At 36.6% G+C, this 27,225-nt stretch overlaps 1 protein-coding gene across 2 annotated transcripts; it reads left to right on the top strand.

The window, feature by feature from the left end:
• The first annotated feature begins 639 nt into the window (after positions 1-639).
• Positions 640-25,471, top strand: CCDC112 (coiled-coil domain containing 112). 2 transcript variants are annotated; one of them, XM_058538743.1, is made up of 10 exons: positions 640-833; positions 8,839-8,960; positions 12,683-12,804; positions 15,886-15,975; positions 17,757-17,832; positions 18,237-18,627; positions 21,603-22,016; positions 23,483-23,578; positions 24,595-24,713; positions 24,916-25,471. In XM_058538743.1, exons 1-10 carry the CDS (start codon positions 717-719, stop codon positions 24,944-24,946), a joined length of 1,578 nt encoding a protein of 525 aa, XP_058394726.1. In that variant the 5' UTR covers positions 640-716; the 3' UTR covers positions 24,947-25,471. The 2 variants fall into 2 exon arrangements, with proteins under 2 accessions (XP_058394726.1, XP_058394735.1); XM_058538752.1 differs by lacking the exon at positions 21,603-22,016.
• The last annotated feature ends 1,754 nt before the right edge of the window (positions 25,472-27,225 follow it).

Here is a 27,225-nt window from a genome sequence, read left to right as displayed (position 1 = left end):
ACTTCCCAGCACAATGCCTTTGGAATCTCTCTTCTCATTGACCAAGTCCTAAGAGTGTAACTGTGTCATTCCTGCCTCTGGTATCTGACAGTGTGGGGCATGCTTCTGATTTTTTTTTTGGAAAATGTGAGATATAGTTTATTGTTCAAACTCATCAATGCAGTAATGCTTTTTCATTTAGACTCAGTTTCGCAAGCACTTAGTAGAAACCCAGAAAGAAGTTCTATTATGTAAAATATCTATATATGTATAGATGTAGATAGATAAAATAGACGTATATAACCATATATGACTCGAATAAATTTAAGTATGACAATGAAAGACAATTTTCTTGGCGGTTAGAGAACGGGTGCGGGGTGCAGGGGGTCGGTTTGGAAGATTTTGCCGAATAAGAGCCGACACTCGCAGGGAAAAAGCTTATACAAGGCTTTTTACAGAGCAGCGCAGAGCGAAGCCCGGGGCTCACCACCGTGCCCCGCCCCGCCCCGCCCCGCCCCGCCCCGCTCCGCTCCCCGGCCCCGCCCACACCCCGCCCCGCGCCCCGGCCCCGCCCACTCCCCGCCCCGCGCCCCGGCCCCGCCCCGCATTTCGGCCGGGTCCTGCATCCCGGCGGAGCCCGGCCGCACAGGGAGCCGTCTGCGCAGCCAGGATCTCCGTCTGCCTGAACCACTCGGGCCCGGGTGGCCGCAGCGGCCCCAGCGGCTCAGCGAGGAAAGATGGCCGCCCTGACGACGGTCGTGGTGGCGGCGGCGGCCACCGCGGTAGCCGGGGCTGTGGCGGGGGCGGGCGCGACCACCGGGACCGGCGTGGGAGCAGCGCCTATGCCGCAACAGGTAAATCGAGGAGGGTGGGAAGCTTCTCTGGTGGCGGGCGTGGGCCCGAGGGGGCTGCAGGTCCCGGAGGAGGGACGGGCCGCCGCCCTCGCTGAACAGGTGTCCCCTGCAGCGCGGCCCCGGGAGGTGGGAGGCGCGGGGTTAGCCTCCCGTTGCTCGGGGCCTGGCGCACCCCGGGCGTTGCTCTTTGTTCGCTTGTGCGTTTAGCTGCCCTTACAGAGCCACCTCCATGTGGTTTTGGAGTCGAGAAAGACCTGGGTGGAAACCTGGCTCTGCCTCTTATGGCATGTGATAGGAGCATACTTATCCTCTCCGCGACTCAATTTCTTCTCTAAAAATTGGAGCTAATCATATGCACCTTCCCGAGCCGTGGACATTATGTCTGGGAAGCCCCTGGGACACTGCTTAGTTGGAGAGAGATTCAGTGCCCAGTAACTGGTGGCTGCTCTATTGTACCTGCGCTGGAAACACAAGGAGGAATCAAATATGGGATGGTCCAAGGCAGATGAGTTTCCAAAGATCCTCGTAGGACCTCTTTCTCCAATAAGGACCAGAGGATCCCTCAAGGAGAATTGTTGGATCCAGTTGCTCAGGCCAAAGATCCTAACTCCTCTCATTCTCACACAGACCACACCCAAAGCATGGGCAATTCCTGTCTGTTCTACCTTCAGAATAAACCCAGAATCCCACTCTTCTCACCACCTCCAGTGCTGCTACCCTTGTCCACGCCATGATGTCTCCCCTGGCTGAAATACTTTCCTGATTGGTTTCTATTCTTCCACTCTTGCCTTCCTCAAGTATTCTCAACTGTCAGGGTGATTCAATTGAATAATGGCACTCTTCTGCTCAGAACCCTCAGAGTATGAGCCAACGTCTTTACCATGGTCTACAGGGCCTGTGAGCTGCTCCTAGCACCTCCCTGTCACCTCTTCTCCAGTTCCCTGCTCTGAGTCTGCTGCAACCATACTGGCTTCTTTATGGTCCCTCAGACATGCCACACACTCTCCTACCTCAGGAGCTTTGCAATTGCTATTCCTTCTGCTTGGAATGCTCTTCCCTCATGGTCCCATGGCTAGCACCATCACTGCCTTCAGATAGCTTTGTTCAAATGTCATCAGCCCAGTGATTCTTCCCATGACCTCCCCAAGCTGAATCCCCTGATCCAGCACACCCTGTCCCCTTTTCTCGTTTTATTTTTCTCCATAGCACTTATTACCATATCATATGTTACCTATTTTTTTATTGTTTTTCTCCACCCGCCCACTTCTCCACCATGGGAATGTAAACTCTATGAGGGCAGAAACTTCTGGAAGTTTTATTCACTGCATTCCCAGCTCCAAGAACTGGGCGTGTTTAGTCCATAGTAGGAACATAGTAGGCACTCACTAAATATTTGTGGAGCAGTCCAAACCTGCGGGAAGGCTGTTGTGAGCTGAGGACAGGTTCCATCTTTTTCTTCCCCTAAGAAAGCAATGATTTTGTGTCTTTACTTGTATAAGTTCAGGAAATTCCACCTCCGGCAAATTTTCTCACACATCCTCTAATTCTCTTTATTATTCTCATTCTGGCCCAAATGTCTCAGGAAAAACATATAAAATATATAAAGATACAAAATATATAAAATAATTTTAAGTAATTTAAAAATATTTTTTTGAATGTATGATCCTAGTAGTTTAGCTATCTTGCTGGCTTTCTCCATAAAACCTTTTTGGCTTGCTATAGCTCAAAGTGATTTGTTCTCTAAATTCTTATAACCATGTTTTACCTCCTGATTTGCGTTTCTTACAAGTTACCTAATATTGTTATTGATGCACACTTTTATCACTCCACTGCGGTGATTCTCAGAGGTTTGCCTTTCCAGGGGTTGGATCAGATTCACCTGTGGAGCTGTTTCAAATGTTTTATCAGTTCCCTACATTTAGCAGTGTCTGGAGACATTTTTGGTTGTCACGATGTTGGGGCGGTGGTTGTGTGTGCTACTACCATCTAGTGGGTAAAGGCCAAAGTGTAGCCCCCTACAACAAAAAGTTGTCTGGTCCAAAATGTCAGTAATGCTGAAGTTGAGACACCCTGCTTCATATTCTCTCACCACTTGAGGGAAGGCAGAGCCACATAATTGACAATCACAGCAGTAATGGGGTAGAATTCCTCAAGGATGTTTGGGCTTTAAAAAGAGAATTAGAATCACTGCTGTACCATATTATGAGATCTTTTAGTTTAACTTTGTGTTATCCATCTTTGTACTTCCCTCAACATACCACACACATACCCATACACTCAAATTCTGCAGGCTAACACTGAACTTGAATATTTGTCATATGATTAAATGAATGAATGTTCCTACTGGCTCTTAACAGTGAAACCAACTAAAATTTTCTTGAGAAGATATAATTTTCCTGGTGACAACCTCATGATATTAGAGATGCCCACCAAAATATTTAAAATTCCTGTATTAGTCTGATGTCCATAACAAAATACCACAGACTGGATGGCTTAAACAACAGAAAATTTTTTTCATAGTTCTGGAGGCTAGAAGGTTCTGTCAGAATTGGTTTCCAGTGTGACTTCTCTTCCTGGCTTCTAGATGGCCACCTTCTCGTGTGTCCTCACATGGCCTTTCCTCTGTGCACGTGCAGAGAGAGAGAGAGCTCTCTGGTGTCTCTTCCTCTTCTTATAAAGATACCAGTCCTATTAGATTAGGACTGTACCTTTATGATCTCATTTAACCTTAATTACCTCCTAAAGGCCCTATCTCCAAATATAGTTACAAAGGGGGTTAGGGCTTCAACATACAAATTTTGGGGGGACATAATTCAATCCATAACAGTTCCCTTAAATTATTTTGGAGTAATTATCTTTGAAATTTTAGAATGATTTTATGTTATTTATGTAGAGGTTATTCTACAACCTCCTTAGGGTGTGAAATCCCAATTTCTTACCCATTAATTAAAGTAATAATGTATCTTATCTATGCTTTTTAATATTTGTGTATTATTTGTTCATAATCCCCACCACCACTGTCTCACAAATCTCTTTACCCTCCTCTCAAATCCATTTTCTTCTTGATCATTTTAATTGTTGAATTATGACTTTTTTGAAGTATTCCTAACAGATCACACTAGGTATGTCCTGGTTTTGTATCAGGATAGGGCTACGTCTTCTGTTGTTTCTATTGACCTTCCCTCTGATGGCCTAAATTTTATGGCCCTTGGCTGCCTGCGGTAATCCTTCAGTAATAAGTACATTCCTTCTCTAACTTTAAATGATTACTCAAAATGGATTTCCTCTAGAAGATCACACACATGTGTAGGGCTCTATGTCCAAGGGTAGTAGGATGAATAATGGCTCCCAGGGATATTCATGTTCTGATTCCCAGCACCTGTGACTATGTGACCTTACATGGTAAAAGGGACTTGGCAGATGTGATTAAATTAATGATCTTGAGACAAGGAGTTATCCTGGATTATCTGGGTGGGCCGAATGTATTTACAAAGGTCATCATAAGAGGAAGGCAGAAGGATCAGAGCCAGTAATAGAGGATGTGACAATGCAAGCAGGAGGATGGAGTGATGTGAGAAAAGGGGCCATGAGCCAAGGAATGAAGGAGGCCTCTAAAAGCTGGGAAAAATTAAGGAAATGGATTCTCCCCTGAAGCCTCCAGAAGGAATGCAATCCTGCTAACACCCTAATTTTAGACTTGACCTCCAGAACTGTAAGAGAATAAATTTGTGTTGTTTATCCCAGTAAGGTTATGGTAAACTAATTTGTGGCAAGTTTGTTACAGTAGCAATAGGAAACTAATATATAAGACCTGAGAAGGCCGTAGGCCTCATCTTTGGCTAAAGCTCTTTGCAAACAGGAAGTGAAGGCTAAGGTTGAGTTGTAAACTGCCTGCCTGAGTATTGAATGTATGTCCCAGCATGCACACAGACCCCCTCAGCAAAGGCAGGGAGACTCACTGGTTCAAGGCATCCAAGAAAATCTCTTAGCTAACGACTAAGCTAACCAAGCAGAGATTTCAGTGCCACAGAAACAAAGAATATGGACTTTACAGAATTGGTTCAGGAAAGAGACTAAACAAACAGCAACAACAAAAATCCTTAGGGATGGGAGAGAATCTCATTTTCAGAGTTACCACATTATATTTTTTAAAATGTCAAGTTTTTAACAAAAAAATTGTGAGACATGCAAAGAAACAAGAAAGTATGGTCCACACACAGGAGAATATTTTTTTAAGCAGTGCAGAGGAACTGCCCCTAAGGAAGACTAGATATTGGATATAATAGACAAAGACTTCAAGCTGAGTATTTTAAATATGTTCAAAAAACTAAAGGAAACCATGGCTAAGGAACTAAAAGAAAGTATGAGAATGATGTCTCACCAAAGAAAAAATATCTATAAAGAGATTAAAATTATAAAGAAGAATCAAATAGAAATTCTGGAGTTAAAAAGTGCAAGAACTCAAATGAATTCACTCGAGGGGCTCAACATCAGATTTGAGCTGGCAGAAGAAAGAATCAGCAGACTTGAAGATAGGTCGATTCAGATTATCCAGACTGAGGAACAGAAAGAAAAAAAGACTGGAGAAAAATGAACAGAGCCTCAGAGTCCTGTGAGACACCATCAAGCATTATGCATAATGAGAATCTCAGGAGAGGAGAGAGAAATGGGCAAAAAAAAAAAAAAAGAAGAAGAATATTTCAAAAAGTAATGGCTGAAAACTTCCCAAATTTGATGAAAAATATTAATCTGTTGAAAGACAAAGACCAAAAGAAAATCTTGAAAGCACCAAAAGAAAAGTAACTCAATACATACCAGGAATCTTCAATAAGATTAGTAGCTGATTCTCATCAGAAACCTTGGATTCCAGAATGCAGTGGGATGATATAGTCAAAGAGCTGAAAGAAAAAGACTCTCAACCAATTCTATGTCCAGCAAAATTATTCTCTAAAAATGGAGAGATTAAGACATTCCCAGATAAACAAAAACTATGAGAGTTCATTGCCAGTGTATCTGCCCTAGAAGAAATATTAAAGGAAGTCCTTCAAGCTGAAATAAAGACACTAGACAGTAATTCAAATGCACATGAACAATAATATGAATAATATGAATAAAGTGTACTGGTAAAGGTAAATATAGGGGTAAATATAAAAGCTACTATAAATGTATTTTTTTGTTTGTAACAAACTTTTTTTTAGAAAATTGAAGAGGGAACACTTCTCAACTCATTCAATGAGGCCAATATTACCCTGCTACCAAAATCAGACAAGACAATATCAGACCAGTATCTCTCATGAATACAGATGCAAAAATTCTCAACAAAATACTAGCAACCCAAATCTAACACCTATAGCTAACGTAATACTTAATGATGAACAATTAAAAGCTTTCCCCATAAGATCAGGAACAAGACAAGAATGTCCACTCTCACCACTTTCTTCACTGGAGAGTCTAGCCAAGGCAATTAGGCAAGGAAAACAAACAAAAAGCATCCTGATTGGAAAGGAAGTAAAACTATCCTTATTTGCAGCTGGCATGATTTTGTATATAAAAAATCTTAAAGAAACCACAAAAAAACTACTAGAGCTAATAAACAAGTTCAGCAAGATTGCAGGATACAAGAGCAACATCCAAAAATCAGTTGTACTTCTATATGTTAGCAATGGACAATTCAAAAATGAAATTAATAAAATAATTCCATTTACAATAGTATCACAGAATAAAATACATAGGAATGACGTTAACAAAAGAAGTACAAAATTTATACTCTGAAAGCTCCAAAACATCATTGAAAAAAATTAAAGAAGACTTACATCAGTGGACATTTTGGGTTTGTGAATATGAGGACAATACTATTAAGATGGCAGTACTCCCCAAATTGATTTACAAATTCAGTGCAATCTCTGTGAAATTCTCAGCTGCCTTTTTTGGCAGAAATTAACAATCTCATCCTAAAATTCATATGGGCCATGCAGGGGACCCAAAATAGCCACAACAATCTTGAAGAACAAAGTTGGAGGATTCACACACTTCTTAATTTTAAAACATTCTAAACTATAGTAATCAACAGTGTGGTATTGGCATAAGGATAGACATATAGATCAATGAAAGTTAAGTGGTAAACCCTTACATGTATGGGCAGTTGCTTTTCTGTGGGTGCCAAGATAATTCAGTAAGGAAAGAATAGTCTTTTCAACAAATGGTGTTGGGACAACTGCATATCCACATACAAAAGAGTGAAGTTGGACTTCTACCACACACCATGTACAAAAATTAACTCAAAATGGATCAAACACCTAAATGTAAGAAATAAAACTATAAAACTCTTAGAAAAAAAATAGATGTGAGTCTCCATGTCCTTTGATTAGGTGATGGTTTCTTTTATATGACACCTAGTGCACAAGCAACCAAAGATAAAAGAGATAAATTGGACTTTATCAAAATTGAAAACTTCTGTGCTTCAAAGGACTTTACCACAAAAGTGAAAAGACAACTGATGGAAATGTAAAATGGTGCATGCAACGTGGAAAACAGTTTTGCAATTCCTCAAAAAATTAAAAACTTTTGTGCTTCAAAGGACATTGTCAAGAAAGTGAAAAGACAACTCAGAGAGTGGGGGAAAATATTTGCAAATTATATATCTGATAAGGGACTTATATCCAGAATATATAAAGAATACTTCCAACTCAACAATAAAAAGATGACCCAATTTTAAAAATGGGAATGTAAAAAATAGAGTTACCTTATGATCCAGAAATTCCACTGCTAGGTGTATGCCCAAGAAATTGAAAACATGTATTCACACTAAAACTTATATGAAAATCTTCATAGTCGCATTATTCATATTGGCCATATAGTGTAAATAACCCTATTATCAACTGGTTAATGGGTAAACAAAATGTGATAGATCCATATAATAGAATATTATTTGGCCATAAAAAGGAATGAAGTACAGATTCATGGTACAACATGGATGAAGCTTGAAAACATTTTGCTAAGTGAAAGAAGCCAGACACAAAAGGCTACATATTGTATGATTCCATGTAGATTAATTGTCCAGAACAGGCAAATCCATAGAGTCAGAAATAGATTAGTGATAGCCAGGGTCTGGGGGGAGGAGGGATGGGGAGTGACTGCTAATGGGTACTTATGGTACTTAATGGGTTTCTTTTTGGCATGATGGAAATATTCTGGAATTAGATAATGGTGATGGTTGCACAAATTTGTGAATATCCTGAAAACCAGAGTTGTACACTTTAAATGGATACATTTTATGGTATGTGAATGATATCTCAATTAAAAAAATATTTCCTAAACTCATTACTTTATTCTTGCTTGCTCCTAGAAATGTAAAGCCTTGTTTCCTTTTTCCCTCATCTCCCACATCAGTCTGTCAGCAATTCCTCTTGGTTATACCTCCAAAGTGTATTTAGTCGTCGTCTTTTAATCTGCACCATCACTCCGTAGTCCTAGACGCCATCATTCCTTGTCTGTATTGCTGCACCAGCTACCTCACTGATCCTTCTGCTTCCAGTCTTGCCTCACCCCTCCCCCACCTCCCACCAATTTATTTTCCAAAAAATACCCAGAAAGATTTTCTTAAAAAATTAAATGTATCATGGCATTCTTCTGCTCAAAACCCTTTAGTAAAATCCAGACTCCCTAAGTGACTTAAAATGCCAGTGTGATATGCCAGGTACCTACCCCTCTACTCTCATCTCCTACCAAGCTCCCCACCTTTACTAATCTATGTCACAATTGCCTTTCCTTTTTCCTCTGCTTGAACTAGCCAAGGTCTTTCGTCCTCTAGGGCTTTTGCACGTGCTGGTCCCTCTGCCTGGGACACCTTTCCTACGGCTTTTGGCATGACTGGCTGCATTCTTCCTTAAACATCATCCCCTTGAATAGAACTTCCATGACCATTCTAACTGAAAAACAACGCTTTACCCCATTATCTCCATCCATTTTATTATTGAGTATAAATTTATTTTTGTTTTTTATGCAGGGTGATGGCTATTTTGGTACTTCAGGTGGAATTCGTCCTTTTCATCTTCAAAACTGGAAGCAGAAAGTTAGTCGGACTAAGAAAGCAGAATTTATACGCACAGCAGAAAAATTTAAAAATCAGTAAGTATACAAACACTATCTTCAAATAACATTACTGGCCATTTTATTATGAATAATATAAAGTTAATTCTCTTCCACGCTATCCAACCCCACATTAAGTTACAAAATTCTAGTCACTAGCCTTTAAATGTAAAACAAGAGAAAGGTGGAAAGTGTGAAATAGACAAATGATAGATAATAGGCTATTTAATATAAAGTTAATTTTTAGTAGAGTTATTTAAATTATATTTGTTTATTTTTACCATTTGAATCAGTATATTTCAAGGGAAACGACACAGTTATTACTTTAGATCTCATAGATCAAATAACAGATTGAATACATTTTCACTTAGCAAGGTAAGCACTAGGTAAATATTTTTGAGTGAGTGAATAATTTTAATGAAAAGTCTCTACCCTTGAGTTATTTTTTTTTGAAATGAGCTTTTAATTGATCTCCCTCCCTTGGTCTCTGCCCCTTTCAGATCCATCCTGTGCATTATGACTAGACTAATTGAAAAGTTGCCATTTATTTTAAATTTTAGTGTATATGTATTTTTTCTTTAAATAACCAGTGATGTTTATTGAATGTTCAGTGTTGTCAGCAGCACCATGATATAAATATAGTGAGGAATGATAAAATAATTAGAACTCAGAGCACCCAACCCTACCCTATGGTGGAGAGCTTTATGAAAACACTGCTTTGAATTTATACAATATCAATTTGCTAAAGAACCAAGAGAAAAGGAGCCTTTTGTAAGAAATGGTCACTGGACCAGAATTAGTGGCAGTTGTTTGTTTAGAAATTTTACCACTAAAAAAGTATATTGTTTGAATTTTGAAGTTGTACCATACTATACTTTTATAGTATGTGCATACATACTGTATACTGTACTACCATACTATACTTTGAGAGATTGAATTCTCACTGCATTTATATAATATTTAGATTCTTAATACTCAGAATTTGAGAAAATACAGTTTTATTTTCTTTGATTTCCAAAATGCATTACCTTAGATAGAATTGGACTCTAGGTTAGGGGTTCTGGTTTATGTTTCTCTCTGGAGTGGGTAATCCCCCAAATGGTTAATGTCCATATATATATATATAGCAAACCAGTAGTTTATGCCTGTACAGATACCTTGTCTACCACTACGCGTTGGTTTTACAGCTCTAGACTTTCTTCATCTGTTAGAAGATTTTGGAAAAACTCATTGAAAGAGTATTAGAAAAATCCATTGGAAGAGTGTTTCTATACAACAGTTCTCATTGGGTACAAAGAGAAAAACATAATTTGTAATATAATTCTGTTCCATTTTCAGAATAGATAATACATTCACATAGTTCAAAAATCAATACATATCAAAGGGTACACAGTGGAAGGTCTCTGGTTAACCCCTGACCCCAGCCGCCGACTTCGCCTCCTCAGACAACCACTATTTTTAGTTTCTTGTGTATCTTTCCACAGATATTTTATGTGCGTGTAAGGAAATAAAAATACATATTCAGATTTTTCCTTTTTTATGTAAATAGTAGCATACTGTACACACTGTTCTGCATCTTGTTTTGTTTTAACTTGAGTATATCTTAGATACCAAGGAATTTTTATTTTGTCAGGCATGATAATGGCATTATAGTGTTATGTAAGTCAAATATCCATAATCTCCAGAGATGCACACCAAAGTATGTTGGGGTGAAATTACATGATGTACTGGATTTACTTTAAAATACTTAAGTAAAAAAAAGAAAAGAAAAGAAAGATAGATGAAGCAGGAGAAGTAAAATTACCAAATCAGAGTGATATGAGAGGCATATCATATGAGGGTATATGAGGGGGTCAATTTACTATTCTCTACTTTTGGATATATCTAACATTTTCACATGAAACCTTTGTTATAAAAAGAGTGTATCTTGGAGATCTTTCCCTATCTGTACGTAGAACATGGTACCACTGGATTGTATTCCAGTGTATGAATGTATCATAATTTATTTGACCTGACCCTTAGTGATGGACATTTAGGTTGTGTTCAGTCTTTTGTTTTAACAAACAATGCTGCAATTAATTGCAGTATCCACATAGGTTCCAAGTCATCTTGCACATGTATGAGTGTATCTTTAGGAAAAATCCCTAGAAGTCGAAATGCTGGGTCAAACGTATATGAATTTGCAGATGTGATAAATATTGCTTAATTGTCCTCCATAGGTAATTTGCAATTCCACCAGAATGTATGAGAGGACCTATTTCCCCACAGTTTTATCAACAGAATATGTTATTTAAACTTGTAACGTTTTGCCAATCTGCTAGGTGTACAGTGTTGCCGTGGAATAGTTTTAATTTGCATTTCTCCTATTATGAGTGAGGTTGAGCATCTTTCATATGCTTGGCAATTTGTCTCCATTAGTATTTTTTGAATGTCTTTATAGGTTAATATTTCTAATCCAGGCATGGCAAAACATAATTTACTTACTGTCGTAGCATATCCTGTGTCCACGGCAGATATTTTGATCGTAGTAATTTCCCCCACCCCCGTCCAGAGCCTAGATGGGCTTCCCAGTCCTCAGCACAAGACTCCAGTAGCCACCCTTCTCCATTAGAGCTGACCTGTAGACTGAAGTCTGACATCTCTGTTCTACCCATTGCTTCCTCTCTCAGACACACGTGCTGAGTTATGATCCCCTCAGCCTTTGGGGCAGCCAGGTGAGGCCTGGGACAGTCTCATCTGTTTACCCTAATGTGCCGTATAAATATTAAAATTTTCTCTATGTGTGGCAAAGTGAAAGAGATTGGGAAACTGCCTTAGATAGTTGTCCTTCAGGTTGTATGAAATTAAGTGGCCAGAGACACTCCACCACTCATTAAATCCGGGATTAGTGGAGAAGAATTCATATTAATTTCTACCTTCTGGGAGAAAGAAAACAGGTGTTGAAAAATAAATGTCTTCGTCCAACCGAAAAAGTTTCTTGATAGTATTTGTTTTGTTTTACCCCAGGGCTCAATCTAACAATTAGAACTCCTTACTGGTAGATGGACTAAATCCAGGGAATGAGGATGAGACAAAAGAAGCTTTGAAGTAAATGGAGACAATATCCCTTAAATATCCTAAAATGCCTGTCTTCATAGATAGTTTGCCTCTCAAAGTTTTAGTTTTATTAACAATATTAATAACTTGCATTTCCATAGTACATTTTTACTGTGTAAAGATCCCTCACATATATTATCCCATATAAGGTTAATCACAGCCCTGTTAGGTAGTGGAGAGCTGTTATTATACACATTTTAGTGATGAGGCAGTTCACACCAGGAGAGGTTAATATTATTCACATTTTAGGGGTGAAGAGATTCACACCAGGAGAGGTTAAATGTCTTGGCTCAGGTTACAAAGTTAACAGTATCTCTATTGAAAGCAGCCATCAGCAGTGGCGGCCATTTTCCGGCCACAGTGAGATTGAATTGGAATCAGTAGCCAAATAGCTATTGTATTTTCGAAGCAAGAATATGACTGCATTTCCTTAAACTAACATTTTGTAATTTAAATAACAATTCAAATTATTTGTGATTTTAGTTGAACTTAACTCTTTTCTAACTACTCTTTTGACTCTTTAGCCTTATTAATCCAAGTAATTATATTTTGACTCCTGGAATTAATCCAAATATAAAGTACTGATTATTATGAATGTCTTCATATTTTAAACAATTAAAAATACATTTAAATCATATTTATACCATTTGTTTCTTTTCCTAAAGAGTTATTAACATAGAAAAAGATAAACACAGTCATTTCTACAACCAAAAAAGTGACTTCAGAATTGAGCATAGTATGCTGGAAGAATTGGAAAATAAGTTGATTAACAGCAGGAAAACAGAAAGTAAGTTGCGTTCATGATGAACAAAAACTGTTGAGTGATATAAAGGTGGAGTTTTGCCCTGTGCTTGTCTTTGTGCATGGACTGTGTTATATTCTTGATCAAGATTCTTCCTACTTGGTAATAAGTTTGTCGTTCTATGTGTATTTCTTCCAATTTAATAGGAGAAGGAGGGTTTTGTTTTCTGGTTGACAAACGAATTAATGCTATTAAAATTTCTTAAAATGAGGGAAATTGATTCTTGGGCTCTCTGATCTTAGCTCATCACCCTGGTATTGACTGAGGGAACATCAGCAGATTCAGAACTTATACTTAGTAGTAATATGAAGTGGTCAAGTCACATAATTGCTTAAACCTGAGTTTACTTATAAAATATAAATAAGATATAAAACCTACCATTTCTACCTCAGGAGAGCTGTCCTGTGCAGCCCATGAGATAATATATGAGAAAGTGCCTTATAGGTTGTACAGCAAATATGTTCTATTGTTTGTTATGAATATTAATAGTGTACTAAATGTTGGCCTTAAAGAAGAATTCTATAAGAACAGCTTGTTTTATTGTAGAGTAAATTTTATATGTTGCAAAATCTTTATAATAAAAAACTGCTTAGCATTGCTTAAAGGAAAAATAATGGTTATCAACTGACTAAGCTTTGTAAAATATTAAGAGTTAAATATAGAGATTATACGGCTTATGGTAATCCTTCATAGCCAATTAAAAGAAATTCTTAAGTCTTTTTCTTTCAGAATATGAGATTGCACTATTTTTAAGTCATCTTTTGTCAGGTAGTGTCAAGAATCATTCTCCCTCTTCTGTTGGAACGACAACAGGACCTAATATAAAAACCAAATTTCCAGTTCTCCTCTTTGATTCACAGAGAAATCTAAACATCCCTAGTTTAATATTTCTTAATTTCCCTCAGGTCTTTTGTAGAAAGTTGAGAGGCTGATCTTTCTCTCTCTCGATCATGCCGTTAAGTACAATGTCTTCATTCTGTGCATTGTAAGACACTTGATATTCTCTCTTTTTCTTTTTTTCGTGAGGAAGAGTAGCCCTGAGCTAACATCTGTTGCCAATCCTCTTCTTTTTGCTTGAGGAAGATTGTCCCTGAGCTAACATCTGAGCCAATCTTCCTCTATTTTGTATGTGGGATGCTGCCACAGCGTGGCTTGATGAGTGGTGTGTAGGTCCATGCCCAGGATCCAAACCTGCGGACCCTGGGCCGCTGAAGCAGAGTGTGCGAACTTAACCACTACACCACCAGGCTTTCCCCTTGATATTCTCTTTTTTAAGGCAACTTTATTTTTATTTATTTATTTATTTATTTTTGTGAGGAAGATTAGTCCTGAGCTAACATCTGTTGGCAATGCTCCTCTTTTTGCTGAGGAAGACTGGCCCTGAGCTAATTTCTGTGCCCATCTTTTTCTATTTTATGTGTAATGCCGCCACAGCATGGCTTGATCAGCAGTATACTGGTCCAGACCCGGGATCCGAACCTGCAAACCCCGGGCTGTCAAAGCAGAGCGCTATGCCACCGGGCCGCCCCCAAGGCAACTTTATTTTTAATCTTTTTATTTCCCTTTGTTCTACAATTTTGCCTCTCTTTATTCACACTTTGTTATTCACACACTCTGTAGGAGACGAAGGAATGCATTGTCTTTGTATAAGGATGTAGAAATTTCCCCTTCCCATATGACAGCTCAGAGGTAGTAAATACCTTTTCCTTACCTTAAATGTCATGCCACAGTTTTAGCCTGCATTTATGTAATATTGTACTTAAATGCTTTGCCTAATCAGAGTGGTAGTTCCAAATGAATAAATACAAGATCATTTGCCCTACAGTGGTATCACTGTAGCTGATGAAACTATGGCAAAACAAAACAACAACAAACACTTTTCTAATTACTTAACTTTACTAGATAAGTTTCTTGACCTAAAGTCCAACAGTGAGTAAGACCCTATAAAATACATTGGATATAGTTTCTGCTTTTATGAAACTCTTGAATTTTAATAAAAAGTAGAATAAACCAAAGTCATATATACATATTTGAGGTTTGTTTTGGATATTAGCACTCGCTGCAGGCCTATAGGTAAACTTTTTAAAAAGATAATTGCTTTTAAGGACTTTTGGACAGAGCCATTTGGTGCTTCAGGCTCATCTGAGAAGTTGCAAAAAAATAACAGGAGGGAGGTGCATAAATAAAGTACCCAAAGATGATAAAATAATAATATTACTATTATATGAATATATATATATATTTGTATGAATGTGAATATATGATGTTGGCCTAATCATTTAAATAAATATTAAAGTAAGATTATTACTTCAGAAAGAAAATATGGAAGAAGAATCCAGTTTTTCTGCTACTGATACAGAACATCTGGAAATGTCTCTGAGACCTTCCTCTGTTTTTCAGGCTTTTATTGTGGGCCTAACATTTTACTTCAGGCTGGTCCTTTGGTTGAGCTTGCCAACCTGTAGCATAGATACCACTAAATGGCACCTAAGGCACCTCCTCAAGGCTGTGACAAGAACACCAGCGGCTATCACCAGTCCCTGTCTTAAAGGATGTGGTTAGATGAAATTAATTCTCATTAGGAAGTTTTCAGTATTCATAGAATTAACATTGGTTAGACAGTTTTAATATTCCAACAATAGAGTTGAGATCAAATTTCAAATTCTCTTTCTGTAAATTATAACAAATTAAAAAGAAAAGACAAAACTGTTAAAGAACAAGACACAACGAAGCCTAAGCTACTGATGCATGTATTTAAAACAGTGTCCAATAACTCAGTCTCCACAGAGTTAAAAAAAAGAGAGAGAGAAACATTTCCTTGGCACAGGTTATTGTAAGATTTAACCCATTGTTAAATATCAGAGGAAATGGACAGATGCTTTATTTAGAGCAAAGGTACTTGAGATTTTCAGGCTGTTTTGACACTTATAAATAACCATCTTTTGGTTATTATTTCGTTGCTTTTGGCTGTCTTTTACTAAGTGAAGGTGATCAGTCTTATGTGTAGAATCCTGTATTGTAACTACATTTGTCATAGAATTATTTTAAAGTACATACTTCTTACAGGAGCAAAAATCCAGCAACAGTTGGCCAAAATACATAACAATGTAAAGAAACTTCAGCATCAGTTAAAAGATGTGAAGCCTACACCTGATTGTAAGTAAATTTAGATTTCATGTTCTTTCTTATGAATTAGTATTTTTTATTCGTTAGAAAAATTTATACTTTTCTAATAAGAAATTTTTCTATTTGGCATTAATGGAGCTAAGCCCTACTTTATTGGATAGGGATTAATAAGATTACATTAGAGAACTGTAATATCTGATGTTTATGTAGTTTTTATTATCTTTAAAATGCTATCAAGTCCTTACAAATCATGAAGTAGGCAGAACAGATATTAATGTCATTTATAGGATGGAAAATCTGTGGTGTGGAAAGATTCCAATTCAGCTAGTAAAGCGGAAAAAAGAGGATTCCTTGATTCATAGTCTAGTGCTTTTCCTATCATTGCTTTTTGAAATAATTGCCTCTCAGAGGCATTTTGAATAGCTAAGGAAATGGTTAAATAGCATTGGAGCAAATACTAGTCATTTGTAAAAACAAAATTGTATCCTTACCTCTTTGCTTACACCAACATTCATTCCTGAAGGATTAAAGCAATATAGTCAAGTGCTCAAGATGTATGGACTTAAGAGTCAGACAGATGTTGGGTCAAATCCTTTATCTATCAGTTATGTGATTTTAGGCAAGTTACTTGATCTCTCTGAGCTTTCATTTCCTCAGCTCTAAAATGGAGATAATCTTAGAACCTAACTCTTAGGGTAGGTTGGTTGGTTGAAGTGAGACAATGCACATAAAGCACTTGTGCAGTGCTCATAACATAGTAAGCACTAAAAAATGGTAAATGTAATATTATAATTATTATTTATTAAATTAATACATGAAACCATAAAAATACTAGAAGAGAACATGGGTTAATATTTTTATAATTGTATTATAGTTTGTAAGAATGACAAAGATCAGAAACCATGAAGACAGAAGTGGACATAATTGACTATTTGTATTTCATTTTATTTATTGATTTTTTTTTTTTTTTTTGGTGAGGAAAACTGGCCCTGAGCTAACATCTGTGGCAGTCTTCCTCTATTTTGTTTGTGGGTTGCTGCCAAAGCATGGCTTGATGAGTGGTGTAGGTCCACTCCTGGGATCCAAACCCGGGAACCCCAGACCACCAAAGCAGAGCATGCTGAGCTTAACCACTATGCCACCAGGCCGGCCCCCATAATTGACTATTTTTTAAAAAAAAGTCAGGGGCTGGGCCCATGGCCTAGTAGTTAAGTTTGGCACGCTCCACTTAGGCAGCCCGGGTTCAGTTCCTGGGCGCGGACCTACACCACTCATTGGCAGCCATGCTGTGGCGGCAACCCACATACAAAATAGAGGAAGATTGGCACGGATGTTAGCTCAGGGCTAATCTTCCTCACAAAAACAAAAATAAATAAATAAAGGTTCATCAGTTAGACAATCAATTAATTGAATTAGGGTAGATTTAGATAATGAAATATTATGTAGCCATAAAAAGAATGAGGTAGCCGTATACATATTGATATGGAAAGTTAACCACGGTTTTTTTTACTTCAACGTTTTGTTAAATAAAACATGCTTGTCACAAAACGGTCTGTGTAGTATGAAACATTTTTTTGTAAAAAATAATAATATTAATATTTAATAATATGAGTGCATAGGAAAATATCTGTAATCAGAAAAAAATTGCAATCATAAAAATTAGCTTTATAAAAGCACAATTTTCTTATCCTTTTGGTTAAGAAATGTTTTTTTAAGTTAAGGGAACATTCCATTTTTTCCTAATATTTAATTCTTAGTCATACTGAAATATGATGTAACATAATTTTTCCATCCTTTTTTTTTTTTTACAGTTGTTGAAAAGCTCAGAGAAATGATGGAAGAAATTGAAAATGCAATTAACACTTTTAAGGAAGAACAGAGGTTGATGTATGTTTTAAATTCATTTTGGATATAAAATTATTGACTTTTATTTTTCAATAATTCTCCACTAGCTTATTGTATACAAACCATTTTATTCTTATGTATTTAATGTTAGTCTTACACAAAAGCAATATAATATCTCTCTCCTTTTGTTTTAGGTTTTAGACTGCTTTTCATGTTGAAAGTGAATTTTCATTTCTATTTGGACAATATAAAATCCCAAATAAGAATTTGAAAGATTGTTTTTTTCTATGAGGAAACTCTTTTAAGCCTAAGATTTATAAATGTTAATAATTTTAAATGGAGACGATGACATGAAAAGAGTCAAGAATAATTAAATTTGGGGAAAAAATGAAGGGTTAATATGGATTGGTTTGTATCTTATTCAAACTTTATTTTTAAAATTTTAGATATGAAGAGCTTATTAAAGAAGAGAAAACAACTGATAACGAGTTGAGTGCCATATCAAGAAAAATTGACACTTGGGCTTTGGGTAATTCAGAAACAGAGAAAGCTTTCAAAGCAATGTCAAGCAAAGTTCCTGTAGACAAAGTAACACCAAGTACTCTTCCAGAAGAAGTGGTCGATTTTGAAAAATTCCTTCAGCAAACAGGAGGGCGGCAAGGGGGCTGGGATGATTATGATCACCAGAACTTTGTAAAGGTGAGAAACAAACATAAAGGGAAGCCAACGTTTATGGGAGAAGTTCTAGAACACCTTCCTGGAAGAACACAGGATGAAGTTCAACAGCATGAGAAATGGTATCAAAAGTTTCTGGCCCTAGAAGAAAGGAAAAAAGAGGTAATAATAATTGTAATAGCTATGTTTGTTGTACATGTCTGTGTTCGAGGCACGGTGCTAAACTCTTTAACATGTATCATTAACTTTACAACAACCCCATGAGGTACATTTATATCCCATCTCAGAAAGGTGAAACTGAGGCATTGAGAAGTTAAGTAATTTTACCCAACTAATGGAACTATAGTTGGATTTCCTCAAGCCCAAACATTTCTACCCCAAGAAATAATACAATGGGCCAGAAAACTTCTGATTGTGGGCAAAACCCTCTGTGTCCACCAGAAATGTGGGAAATCCAGATCTACTCAGGCTTTTGATAAAAGTCATCTTGCCAGCAAAAGCCACATTGTTTTCAGTAGAAATAAAGAGGCAGTAAGAAAGAACTCCTTGACTTTTAAAAGTTTATTTGAGTTTTAGAACCTTAGTCTCTTTGCTTATTTTAAAAGACTCAAAATTTTGGCTACCCCAGAGAAAAGAGTAACTCTTAATTGTAGCGAATACCTGAAAAGTTTCATTTTCACAAAAGTATTATTCTGGCTTTGGTTTAGATGAGGACTTCTCAGCCTTGGCACTGTTGACTATTTGGGCTGGACTGTTTGCTGTGGGGACGGTCCTGTGCATGGTAGATGGTCAGCAGCATCCCTGGCCTCCCCTCACTGGATGCCAGTAACACCTGCTTAGTTGTGATTATAAAAATGTCTGCAGACATTGCCAGATGTCCCCTGGAGGGCAAAAATTGCCCCTGGTTGAGAATCATGGGTTTAGATAGTCTAAGTCTGAGTCCTTTTTTTTGTAGACTTCAGCTATAATAAACTTCAGCTCGCTTGGTTCAACAACAAAGGTATGACTGTACAACAGACAATACACCTAAGGAGCATTATAGAAATACTGATTCCATGTTTAGTCTAAAGTTTTAGAGGAAACAGCTGGGGTTTGTTGTTTTTTCCCTCTGAAATAAATTGAATGTAGAAAGATTGACACTTGGGACTTTAAGAAAAATTTTTGAAACATAAATTGTTTTTGAAAACTCAAAATAACAAGCTATTAAGAATTATTTGGGCTTTTTTTCCAGGCTACTGAAAACTTGGGGTCCCTGGACCAGCAAAGTGGTCTGTGGACCAGCAAAATCAGCATCACTTGGGAACTTGCTAGAACTTACCAAGCCCCAACCCTAGACCTAATCTGAACTCTGAGGGTGGGGCCCAGCAAGTTGTGTTTTTAACAAGTCCTCTAGGTTATTGTGTTACAAGCTCAAGTTTGAGAACCACCTCTCTAGGGATTCCTTCTTGAGGGAAAAGGAACAGACACAGTGCTTCTTGTAATGAAGGTCAACCACCTGGATTCTAGCTTACTCTTCTTGTTCCCAACCACTCTGCTTCCTGATATTTGATGATTGATTGGATGTAGGGGTGAGGTAGGAGGGGGTGTGAAAGTGGAGGTGCCATTTACTGAAGTAGGACATGTTGGAGAGGAAGAGGGAAATTGGGGGGAAAAGCATTGGGAATGTAGTTTTAAATCTACTGAGTTGAAGATGTTGAGTAGGGAATTTACCATTTTTATCTCCCACTTCCTTTAATATGTCCTTTGTTTTGCCTAAATGAGATACTTATTTTCAGACATGCCCTGAACTTTCTGGCCTGAGTACCCTTGCTTATCTTATTCTCATTTTCTGGAACCTCCATTTTTTCTTGTCCCCTCCACTGCCAGCCTATCACAATCTGCCCAGATCAGATGCTGCTTCCTGCTTGCCCACGCAAACATAAGTGATCCCCCTCAGAATTTCACTAACACTCTGTTTATACCTCTTTTATGATGTGCTATGGTGCATTCTGTATTCTAGTATTGATGCACATATCTCATCACACCTAGAGGAGAGCCACTCAAACTTGATCCATGGACTGGATGTTACTTTGCAAATTATTACTGGTCTTCAGTGAGGTAAAGTGATTGTACCAGAATCAGCTACCCAGTAAAGCACACTATTTAGTTCAGTTGACTTTTTTTTTCATAGAAAACTTTCTCATTGAAGAAAGCAGTACATTAGGTTTACATTCTGGCGCAAATTCCTGATATTGTTGTGGACTAGCACTTTCAGTAGCATTGTACTAGATGGCATTTGGTATTGTTTTAATTGTCTATGGTTCCTATCACATTACCTTGCATATAGTACACATACCATAAGGATTTATTTAGTGAATGAATGATATACCATGAGGAATATCATGGGTTTCCTGACTTGAAGGGAAAGTAATTCAGTGTATGTATCCTTTATGGCATAGAGAGGCTGCTAAAATTTTAAATAACCTTTACATACTCGTATGTAAAGCTATGGAACTAGTTTAACTTTTTTGTTTTTTTTACACTTATGAAGCACTATGTGCCAGACACTGACTTATTTAATCTTTGAGAGGTACTACCTACCACTTTTACACATGAGCAAAATGAAGACAGAGAATTTAGTGACTGATCCAAGGTCACTCCTAGTAAATGGCAAAGCCATGATTTGGTCCCAAATAGCCTGGCTTCAGAACCCATGCTCTCAACCACCCCACTTTTAATTCCTTTTCTGATATTTGACCCAAGAAAGGTCACTCAGAAAGTATTCTAAACCTAGAAAGAGGATTTGGAAGCAGAAGTGAGATGATCAGAGGAAAGGGATGTTGCCCATGAACGCAAACAAAGGAGATAAAGGGGAAGGGGACACTTAATGAGGTGTAGTCCTCGTGAACCTGTGGAGTAAGAGAGGAGAGGAAAGCCAAAAGAATAAACCATTATTCAGTGTTTTAAAAGATACATTAATTTTTTTAAAAGCAGAAGTAGAAAAAATTTGCATTTGTTTAAAAAAGCACACTTTAAAACCTAAGCAGCTGGCATCCTGCAATCAGTATGCTCTCTAGAAAGATGGATTTGAGGTTGTTTTAAAGAGCTTTTGGTTATTAAAAATACTTTTGTCTTGCTATCTTGTTTTAATCATTTAGTCTATTCAGAATTGGAAAACCAAAAAGCAGCAAAAAAAAGAGGAAATTTTCAAATTAAAGGAAAAGGCAGAGAACATACCTAGGCTTTTTCATAATAAACAGGAAGATAATCTAAAGCAAAAAGAGGAACAAAGAAAGAAGCAGAAATTGGCAGTTGAAGCTTGGAAAAAACAGAAAAGTATAGAAATGTCAATGAAATATGCTTCCCACTTAAAAGAAGAGGAAGAGAAAGAGAAAAAGCAGCAGAAAGAGCGCCAGCGCCAGTTTAAGCTAAAATTACTACTAGAAAATTATACCCAGCAGAAGAAAGAACAGGAAGAATTTTTGAGACTTGAAAAGGAGATAAGAGAAAAGACAGAAAAGGCAGAAAAAAGGAAAACTGCTGCTGAGGAAATTTCCAGGTTTCAAGAAAGAGTGAGTAAATGTGTTTCCTAAATAATTTTTTGATGCTACACGTAAAGGTATTACTTCCAGATTCAGTTCAGCAAGAATTAATTGAGTGCTTCTTATATATTGGACCTATACCTAGCATTAGTGTATCAAAATGAGTAAGGCATGCTCCCTAATTTCTAGTAGATTCTAGCCTAGTGGGAAAGATAGATGTGCAAGTGGGAGATTTCAGTATAATGTGGTAAATAGGCTGGTAATTGAGGTGTGGACAGAGAACTTTAGGAGGTGGATACACAGGGAGGGAAGCCTACCATAGCTATGAGTGTCAGACCGAAGGTGATACTTGAGCTGAGTCTGGAAGGAGAAGAAAGGGGAAGGAGAGGGGGATCCTTACTAGCAGAGGAAATAGCATGATTGGCCGCTTGAAGGAGTATAACAGTGTGGTTTGTGGGGGAAACTATAAATACTTCAGTATTCTTAGGGCATCCACTGGGAGATGGGAACCAGCAGGAGACAAAGCTGGAAAAATAGCCATAGACCAGACCCTGAATGTCTGGTCTTCTCTACCAAACTGGCTGGCTCTACCCCACTGGTGATTGGCTTCCTTGTTCACTGTCCAGCTCCCCACCATAATGTAAGCTCCATGAGGGCAGAGGTTCTGTCCTTTTTGTTCATCCTTGTCCTCTAGTGTCTGGTACATTGTAGATACTCAATGTATACTTAAGGGAACCAAAGTTACTCCTGAAATGTAGGATTTAGGTGATTTAAAACAAATATATACAAGAAAAATGCTAATCAAAGAAAGAGGTTGCAATCTTATTATCAGACAAAGTGGAATACAATCCAAAAAGTATTAAAAAAGACAAGAAAGGATACTTTAAAATGATAAAGGGTGCAAAAAAGGGTGAGATATAACTGTTATGAATGTAATTGTTATGAATTGTTATATGCATCAAAATACATAGCAGCAATATTCATAAAGCAAAAAATAAGGGAAGTACAAAGAAAAATAATAGACAAAAACACATTAATGGAATTTTTCTTAGTCCATATGTAAAAATCTCCCTAAACAACAAAAGATCTCATGCCTCCCCACCCCTCAAAGGGGCAAGCAGGCCACATAATAAAATACTTAGAAAAAAACCCCAGTAAAACAGGAAATATAATACAAGAGATCTAAAACCAGGCATATCTGTATTGATAAGTGAAAATGGGCTTAACTCAGCTCTTAAAAGAAAAGGAGTTTTAGAGTGCACCATAACATAAGAGACACCTAAAAGAAAGTGATTCAGAAATAAAGTACATGTATTACATTTATATTCAGAAAAAATAAAGCTCTTAGCCTTTGTTGGAAAAGGTTAATATTGAAGAAGTATTGATATTATGTTTAAGGTAATTTAATTTTACTTGCAAGCAACTAAACTTGGAAACAAATTCTAATTATTTTACTTTCTTAATGTTATCTTTTCTTGTTGGTATGTGTTTTTTAGGATTTACATAAACTTGAATTGAAAATTCTAGATAGACAGTCAAAGGAAGATGAAAAGGCAGAAAAACAAAGAAGACTGGCAAAATTAAAAGAAAAGGTACTCTGTACTGACATTAATTTATCTTTATTATTATTGTATATCTTTATTGTTGTTATTGATTTGTAAGGATACAAACATAAAATCCATTTTCTTTATACCCAGCTTTATTTCTGTATCATCTCCTTTAAATTTCATACTTATGTATTTACATATTATGAAGCATAGCTTAGTACAATTTAAGCAACTATTGTTTAAATTCTACCATTCCACATTATAAGCACTTCATTTTCTTTTACCCTAAATTACTTCTCTCTTCCTACTCTTCATTCTCTTCGTTATTCTTCCTATATGATACTCTATTTTAGACCTGTGGCAGCTATGAGCGTCTCTTAATCTCACTGGTTATCCTCAGAACTAAAGATGTTGGTGACTCTCATGGGTAAAACAAAGGACTTACTGATGGTTATTTATCCTAAATTTATTGTCTGGCTATACCACTATCATACTTTGCTGCATTACATTTCCCTTATAATAGAAATAGAAAAAAAAATAGAACAACAATAGAATAGAATAAAATAATTGAACTAGAAAAAATAAACTAAACTAACAGTTTAAAATAGATGGATGAAGCCGGCCCCGTGGCTTAGCGGTTAAGTGCGTGCGCTCCACTGCTGGCGGCCCGGGTTTGGATCCCAGGTGCGCACCGACGCACCGCTTGTCCGGCCATGCTGAGGCCGCATCCCACATACAGCAACTAGAAGGATGTGCAGCTATGACATACAACTATCTACTGGGGCTTTGGGGGGAAAAATAATAAATAAATAAAATCTTTAACAAATAAATAAATAAATAAATAAATAAATAAAATAAAATAGATGGATGTAGTCCAAAGGTTATTTTAGTTATATGAGCACAATTAGAAGTTTACTAAAGAGATTATTAACAGTTTTATTTCTGTTTAGCTGATATTAAGTATGTTTCTTAAAAGGGCCCTCTGTTACTAAGGATCTTACTCACTAGTACCAACTTAATAGTTCATATAAATTAACTGGCACTCGTACTTCTGATTACAGGTTGAAAACAATGTTAGTAGAGATCCCTCTAGACTTTACAGACCTACCAAAGGTTGGGAAGAACGGACCAAAAAGATAGGACCAACAGGCTCTGGGCCGCTTCTACATATCCCACATAGGTAAAAAGAACTTAGAATGGGTGTTCACTTTATAATAATTTAATAACTACATGTTTATATTTTATGTAGTTCTGTATGTATATTTTACAGTAAAAAGTTGATAAAGCAAATCTATATACATTTTTAAATGTTAACATTTAATCAGTTAGGATTTTTTTAAATTTCCATATATTTATAATTGCTCTTCTCTTCTTCTCCTTAGGGCTATTCCAACCTGGAGACAAGGAGTTTAAAAAGAATATGAGATAGTGAAATTGGTGTTCAGTTGATGAGAATGTTAGCATATTCACTTATACCACGAGAGAGTAACTAACCATGTTCTTTAGCTATCACTAGCCTAGTCAGATTGATTATTGTGTTATATGTGAATTGACAGGTATTAAGGTCCATGAAGTATTGTCATTAGTATTTCCTGTTTATACTAAGAGGGTATTTAATGCATATGTTGGCCTATTATTGATGTAAAAGTTTTTTGAATAAGTTTATGTTACAAACGTTATTTCACCTAAATACTCAGAACATTTCAAAGATACTTTGTTTTTGTCATGGCATAGCAAAATAAATTGGGACAATCATAGAATGCCATTTTTTAAACCAAAATTTTGTAACAGTTATAACTTGGAGGTAAATTAGCCTGAGTAACAAAAATGTAAAGTTTCTTTTTGAGTTATGAAATAAGTTAGTACTTTTTCTAAGTTAAATTGGTAGTTTGTCAGTTACTACATTTTTGTGTAATAAATATTTTGTATTTGTTTGAAGCATGCTTTGTTTTATATAGAGAATATTTATTTTAAAAATATGCTTCTCACCTCATATATACTCTATTATTTATATTATTGATATAATCTTTTTGGTTTCCTTTAGCTATTCCAAATCTCCCTTCAGCCTTTCTGGACTTCACACATTTATAAAATCTTTGTGTCTTTCACATCTTCCTGGCTGATGCAGTTTTCTTTTCTGCTTCTGTTTGCCTCAAAATATGAAAATTCTCTGTTCTGAAACATCATCTGAAATAAGTTAGCTTTTGAATACTATGATTTCTCTTGGTGGCATTTAAAATGTTTTAAAATTGCTAGACTAATATATTTGGTCAAAAGAGTTAATTTTTAAATTTCTAAACTTTTGTACATGAAAACACAATTTAACTTAATTTGACTCAACCTTTTATATTATAAAATCTTAGTTCCTAAATTTAGTTAGTTCCCAACTTATAGGAAAGATACCATATACACAATGAATATAGGAAACTTGTTTCTTACAACATTTATCTTAGAGTATCTTTAATTGTAATTTGATCCATTTAGGTTAAATGACTCAGAGATTTACTGTGAGTAGTGGTCAAAACCTTTTCTTATTTCACAGTTAATATTCAAAGTAGATGGCTTCCAAATTTTGGAAACTGAATTCTGATTATACATTATTGGTACAAAATGAGAGAATTAACATGAAACATCCTTAATCCGGAATGCCCATTTTGCTTGTAGTACTTGTTCTCCATAACTTTTTTAAATGATTTGAGGCAGTTTAGAAATAAAATATACAACAGGACAAGGGATTTTTTCTTTTTTTTGAGGAAGATTGGCCCTGAGCTAACATCTGTTGCCAATCCTCCTGGTTTTCTTTTTTCTCCCCAAAGCCCCAGTACATAGTTGTATATCCTAGTTGTAGGTCCTTCTAGGTCTTCTGTGTGCGACGCTGCCTCAGCATGGCTTGATGAGCGGTGAGTAGGTCTGTGCCCAGGATCCAAACCTGCAAACCGGGCTGTTGAAGTGGAACTCGCGAACTTAACCACTATGCCACCGTGCTGGCCCCAGGACAAGGGATTTTAAAAACACAACTGAACTGCTACAAGATACAGAAAAGTAAAGGTTTCTTATGTGTTGCTTCCTAACATGTGGCTTTTTGTTGCACACAAATGCAGCTTTCAATGTCCTGCATCTGAGGTAAGCATACTGGGTGATGTAATTCTTATGGCTTTTTGTTTATTTTTTGTTTTGCTTTTTAATAAAAGAAATTTGGAACTTTCTTTGAAGAAAACAGTCCTTCTAACTGAATCTTAAATAAATGAGGGATTTATTATATGGATCCTTTATATAAAGGACATAGAATAAACATAATATGTTCAGTTACAGGCTCATAGAAGAGATGTCAAAAGAACATTTCTTACATTGGTTTAAAAAGTATATTAACAAGATACTTAGAAAAACACTAAAGGAAAAATGTTATAAAGCACTCATAATTCCATCACCCCAGGATAACTTTTTCCAAAAATATACCTGCATATTTTAAAATAGCTACAGTCATAGGATACATTTTAGTTACTTTACTATACTCACTTAACATTATATTACACATATTTTCCTGTGTTTCTATATAATTCAAACATTTAATGGCTAAATAATATTCAATTATATAGATGCTCTATCACTCCTATACTTTGAAGACTTGAACTGGTTACATTTCTTAGCTAATAATGTAGAGTGGCATTTTATGCGGGGGTTAGATTCTGTCA

Source organism: Diceros bicornis, chromosome 1 (assembly GCF_020826845.1).
Source record: "Diceros bicornis minor isolate mBicDic1 chromosome 1, mDicBic1.mat.cur, whole genome shotgun sequence".
NCBI lineage: Eukaryota > Metazoa > Chordata > Mammalia > Perissodactyla > Rhinocerotidae > Diceros > Diceros bicornis.
The sequence above is the reverse complement of the archived record's forward strand: the minus strand, read 5'-3'. Positions and strand labels throughout refer to the sequence as shown.